This window comes from Humulus lupulus, chromosome 3 (genome assembly GCF_963169125.1).
Source record: "Humulus lupulus chromosome 3, drHumLupu1.1, whole genome shotgun sequence".
In the NCBI taxonomy this organism is placed as follows: domain Eukaryota; kingdom Viridiplantae; phylum Streptophyta; class Magnoliopsida; order Rosales; family Cannabaceae; genus Humulus; species Humulus lupulus.
In genome coordinates, this window is record NC_084795.1 from 63,304,605 (window position 1) to 63,309,342 (window position 4,738).

Genomic DNA, 4,738 nt, shown 5'->3' on the forward strand with positions numbered 1-4,738 from the left:
CTAAAATTCAACCTGTGTAAAAAAATTTTGACCAGTTGTCTAAATTTTTCGACCAGCTGTTAAAATTTTCGACCGCCTATCTAAATTTTTCGACCACCTGTCTAAATTTTCAACTACCTGTCTAAATTATAAGAAGTCATTTTGCAAATAATTATTAAAACTAGACTAGAGTGCAAAATGACTTAAAAAAAATTAGCCATTTTGCCCCCGAGCTGATAAAAAATTTAAGTAAGGTAACGCTTTCTCTTTTTAATTTAAAAATTAATAAAAATAAAAATCTATTTCTTTTCCATCCTTTGTTTTGGGATGTGTAATAATTACGGGTAATTGCTTTGTTACGAGTAATCAGCGCTTTACATCAGGCAGGCACATTTAAATAACCTCACACTTCCATTATATTTACCGCGAATGCCACCAACAAAAAAAAGTCTTAGAAAGAAAAAATTAAAATACCCTTTTTGATCAGGGATAAAACTGTCATCCACAAAACCTAACAACCCTTAAACAACATTCCTAATCCTTAATTTACTAGCAGTTATTGCGTGTAAACCCCACAAGTGAATTAGATAGATCGAAACCGACACGTGTCCCTTGTTGCTGCACATTTCCAATTATGGATAACGGTGACGACGTTGGCGCGAACGCGAAACAAAACGTTCCGTTAGAGTCTAACGGTATGAGAAAGTTCTCCGCCGGTAACGGTAACACGTTGCCGTTCGGGAAGTGAAACGACACCGTTGGGACCTCCACGCTTGTCTTCGACGACAAATCGTAACACGTGTCGAACAATGCCACCCCGTCCGTGGACTGCAGGTGGCGAGTGCCGTTCACGAACGCGTCGCGGAGCGCGTTGTACATGTCCGTCTGTAACCGAGTAACGGCCGTCCCCGAATCGATGATGACTCCTCCGTTACCGTCGCCGTCAACTTCGAAGAATGAGTTCGGAATTGGGAGCAACTCGCCTCCGACGCTGATTCCCTCCATGCCGAGGTAGTAGAACGTGGAGAGTTGAGGGTTGCGGAGTAACGGCGCTGTTACGGCGTTAGGTGGGAAGACCGAGTCGAACTCGAGAGTCGAGGCCGAGTCAGAATCTCGGTCCACGAGGCAGTACGAAAAAGACTTGGCATTGAGTTGTGAAGGGAAAGAGAGTGAGCCTCCGCCGAGCCCGAGAAGGCCCGCCGCACCGATGAACAGGCCCTCGTTGTTGTGACCGCAGCCGATGGCGACATTGTTGACGGCAACCGAACCGAGAGTGACGGTCTCTGTGACAAAGTCCCCGACTGTGTAAGACCCGTCGCCGTAGGACACCTCGTAGAGACACGTGTCGTTGCGGCATTCCGAGACGTCGAGGGACTTGCACTGTTGAGTCTCGCAAGTGAGCGGCGCGTACGAAGTAGATGACGCCGGTTCGAAGATGGGGTCCGTTTGTTGGTAGCATTCGGCACAGGGTGCGCATTGCACCCAGTTTACGTCGCTTCCAGTGTCGAGCACCATGTAGACTGAACTCGCTGGTTTACCGATTCCAACTCGGGAGAAGTACTCGCCACTTCCTTGACTGGTCCCGGAAACTATTGGCGCCTGAACATCCTCCGCTCCGAACTTGTCCATCCCACTATTGTTCGTCTCCAGTGGTTTAAGATCCGAGTTCGAAACTCCTCCCAAGACCAGATCCAACCGGGTACTAAGAGATCTAACTCGGACCGAGTCGCGCTCTAGTCGAGCTAAACTCAATGACCGGTAATCGTTGTGCGAAGGTTTATGAAGGGAAACTCGTGAATGGAGGTGGAGAGAAATTGAAGACGAAGAAGAAACGCTTTGCTCCTGCTGGTCCAAGTACCCGTGTGTCTGGGTGGATCTAGACTCCAATGAAAAAACATTAACGGTCTTCTGGGTCGAAGTCGCTACATTGAGTAACGACGTCGTTTTCGAGGTCTGCGACAATGTCCGGGAGTGAATGACTTCCCAAGAAAAGCAAAGCAGGAGGAGAACAATACGAAAAGGAAAACCCATTTGGACCAATGAGGCAGATAGTTCAGAGTTGAAGATTATCTTTACTCTATCTCCAGGATTGGTTTTGAATTTAAGGAGACTGAGCTAGATGGGTGAAGAAGATGAAGAGAGAGTTCAAGCATTAACATTGATTCACGCCAAGGACGTTGGTAGAAAACAAAGGCTAATTTATGGGACGGAGAGGATCTTTCAATGAGTCTAAAAAGATATGGGTAAGGTTGGTTCTTGGCTTGGCTCTATATTTACATGTATATTGAGAGGCTTAGATTTTATGTTTTATGTTAGATTATATCATCTTTAATTTATGGGGATTTTGATCACTTTATTGAAATTTCTTGTTTTAGTGCAGGTGGGTTTTTAATTTGATTATCGTAATTATAGTAGTAGTAGTAGCACTAAATGTTTACACCTTTTGTCTTTTGATTTGTTTAACTATTCTTTTGACCAATAAAAGAATAGCCCACTTGAGTAATAATGAAAAGCAAATGGTCATTAATTTTAGCGTTAGCTTATGGGAGACACTTTGCAAAGCAAGGCGGCAGAAGTTGGGGTCAAAAGTTTCCAGGCTTGAAAATATCAAAGTAAACTAGTACTTGATGGTATGATGGTTAGTATAAGCAAAGTTCATGATTTAAATGATGATAATTATCAGCTTTTGTTATCATTATTTTTCTAAGCTTTCTGCGTCCACCATTTGCTACTATTCTTGTAGTTGAAGTTGGTGGTCTTAAGTAATATAATTTGGTCCACATTTACCTTTTTCCTAAGTGGGGGACAGCTATGTGATGTGTCTTGATTTGGGCTTGATGGGTTTAAGACCTGGGCCCTTGGACACTGCTTATCGCAGTTAATCAGTCAGTTCAATATATCTTTTCAGCAAAAGTAGGCCCATATATTGATATTAGCAAGCTAAGATTTGGATTGGACCAAAAATAATATGTTTTTGGAATCAGATTCATGGGTAGTGCTGCTTTGTGCATGATCACCTAACCAGCATATCAACAAGTAGGAGGGTAGGTCAGGTGACCAAAGCACCGAAAGAGCATATTGAACAAACTGAAGGATCAGATCCAGTTTTATCTGTTTTCTCAACTAGGACTAATTAGTATTATTGTACGTAGTTTGGTATTAAAGTTTTTGGAATCCAATTTCGGTTGGATTTTTTTTTTCAGGTGTGCAATAGTTACAAGACCAAAACTAATTATAGTTTCTGACACGATGGCTTTTGTATTACACTGGTGGTGGTGGACCCGAATGGCTGCCCCCTCAAATTTAAATTATATACTTTGTATTATATCTTAGCATTTTATTTATATGATTGCACTAATACGCCCTTTTAATATATATTTTGCCCTTAATTTATAATTAGCCTATGATCTTTAAGTATCTTATAAGTGAGTATTTCAATAGTAATTTTTGTACTCATGCATTAGGACATATTATATGATGCTTGAAATGTTTTAATTTCATGTGCCTCAACCCTCTTAATCTCCTCATTCATTTGTATTATTGGTGAACTTTCTTGATGGACAAAGACTGTAGTTAGGATGACTAGGCTTGATTTTATATGATATCTACAGTTTACACAATCATAGTAAGTAGTTTCATATCAAAAGTTTGTTGCTTGTACTTCAAAAATTTACAAGTCTTTCTTTCAATTAAGTTAGAAAGCAAATTTAGTTTATTTGTAATTTTGTATGGTTGATCTCTCTCTTTTTTTTTTTTTGCTTGTGTAAAAAATTTGTTTATACATATTATATATTTCAATAATAAAAAATTAGTCTCCAACATTTTAGTTTTGATGCAAACATGTTCCTTGGACTAATATAGTTGAAATGTCTGTGAAAAATAAAATAAAAAGATTTAATACAACTTCATCTATCTTTTGTGTGTATTTACAAATTGGTTCCAAGTTCACCACCCTCATATTATTAATATATTTTAAACTCCCAATATTAAAAAAATATAAAAATATAAAGAAAAAATTGAATTATATTTTTAAAAAAATGTTTTGATAAAAAAGAAGTGAAAAAAATATATAAATTTTAAATTGACAAAAAAATTGTAAATAATCATTTTTTATATGATTATATGATATCATATCTCTTTTATTTATATAAAAATTATGTATTTAACTACTTTTTTTGGTTTTAATAATTGTTTTTGTTAACTTTAACTGAATATTAAAAATATTCAATAAAATATATCTTTATAACTAATAAAAAATACGGTATAATAAATATTTAGTAATTATATTAATATAAATTTAAATATTATAAAATATTATTATTATTATTATTATTATATTTAATACAAGAATAGATTGTAACGCCCTGGATAATCAAGATCGTTACACTGTGTATTTATAAATGTGCAAGACTTGCTAATCAAGTCGTTTAGTTGAAAACGTGCTCCTAAAGTCATAAACAAGTTAGGGTTAAAAGATTTTGGACATAAACAGATAATTTTTCATTTGAATAAATATTTAGTACACGAGATCCCAAAAACAGGGTTAAAGGACAAATTTACAAACTTCCAAAAGTCGAATACAAGTAGAGGCCACTCTAATGGCAATGTACACATTTTAGGTTTTATGTTCCTGTACAATCCCTCGGCCATGGCGGACGAGCAGCTGATAATGTACACCTCGCCCCTAGAGCTCTCCAACTCATGGTTGATCCATCTTACCCTTGTCTTTACCTGCACCATGTAGCACCCATGAGCCTAG

General features: G+C 37.6%; 1 protein-coding gene across 1 annotated transcript; it reads right to left on the reverse strand.

The window, feature by feature from the left end:
- Positions 1-261: 261 nt before the first annotated feature.
- On the reverse strand, positions 262-2,306 carry LOC133822753 (protein ASPARTIC PROTEASE IN GUARD CELL 1). The gene has a single exon (XM_062255193.1). The coding sequence runs from the start codon at positions 2,008-2,010 to the stop codon at positions 529-531; it is 1,482 nt and encodes a 493-aa protein (XP_062111177.1). The 5' UTR covers positions 2,011-2,306; the 3' UTR covers positions 262-528.
- Between the last annotated feature and the right edge of the window lie 2,432 nt (positions 2,307-4,738).

What these genes read in the sequence shown, in the direction of transcription:
- LOC133822753 (XM_062255193.1), bottom strand. Translation starts at nt 2,010, where the DNA reads ATGGGTTTTCCTTTTCGTATTGTTCTCCTCCTGCTTTGCTTTTCTTGG.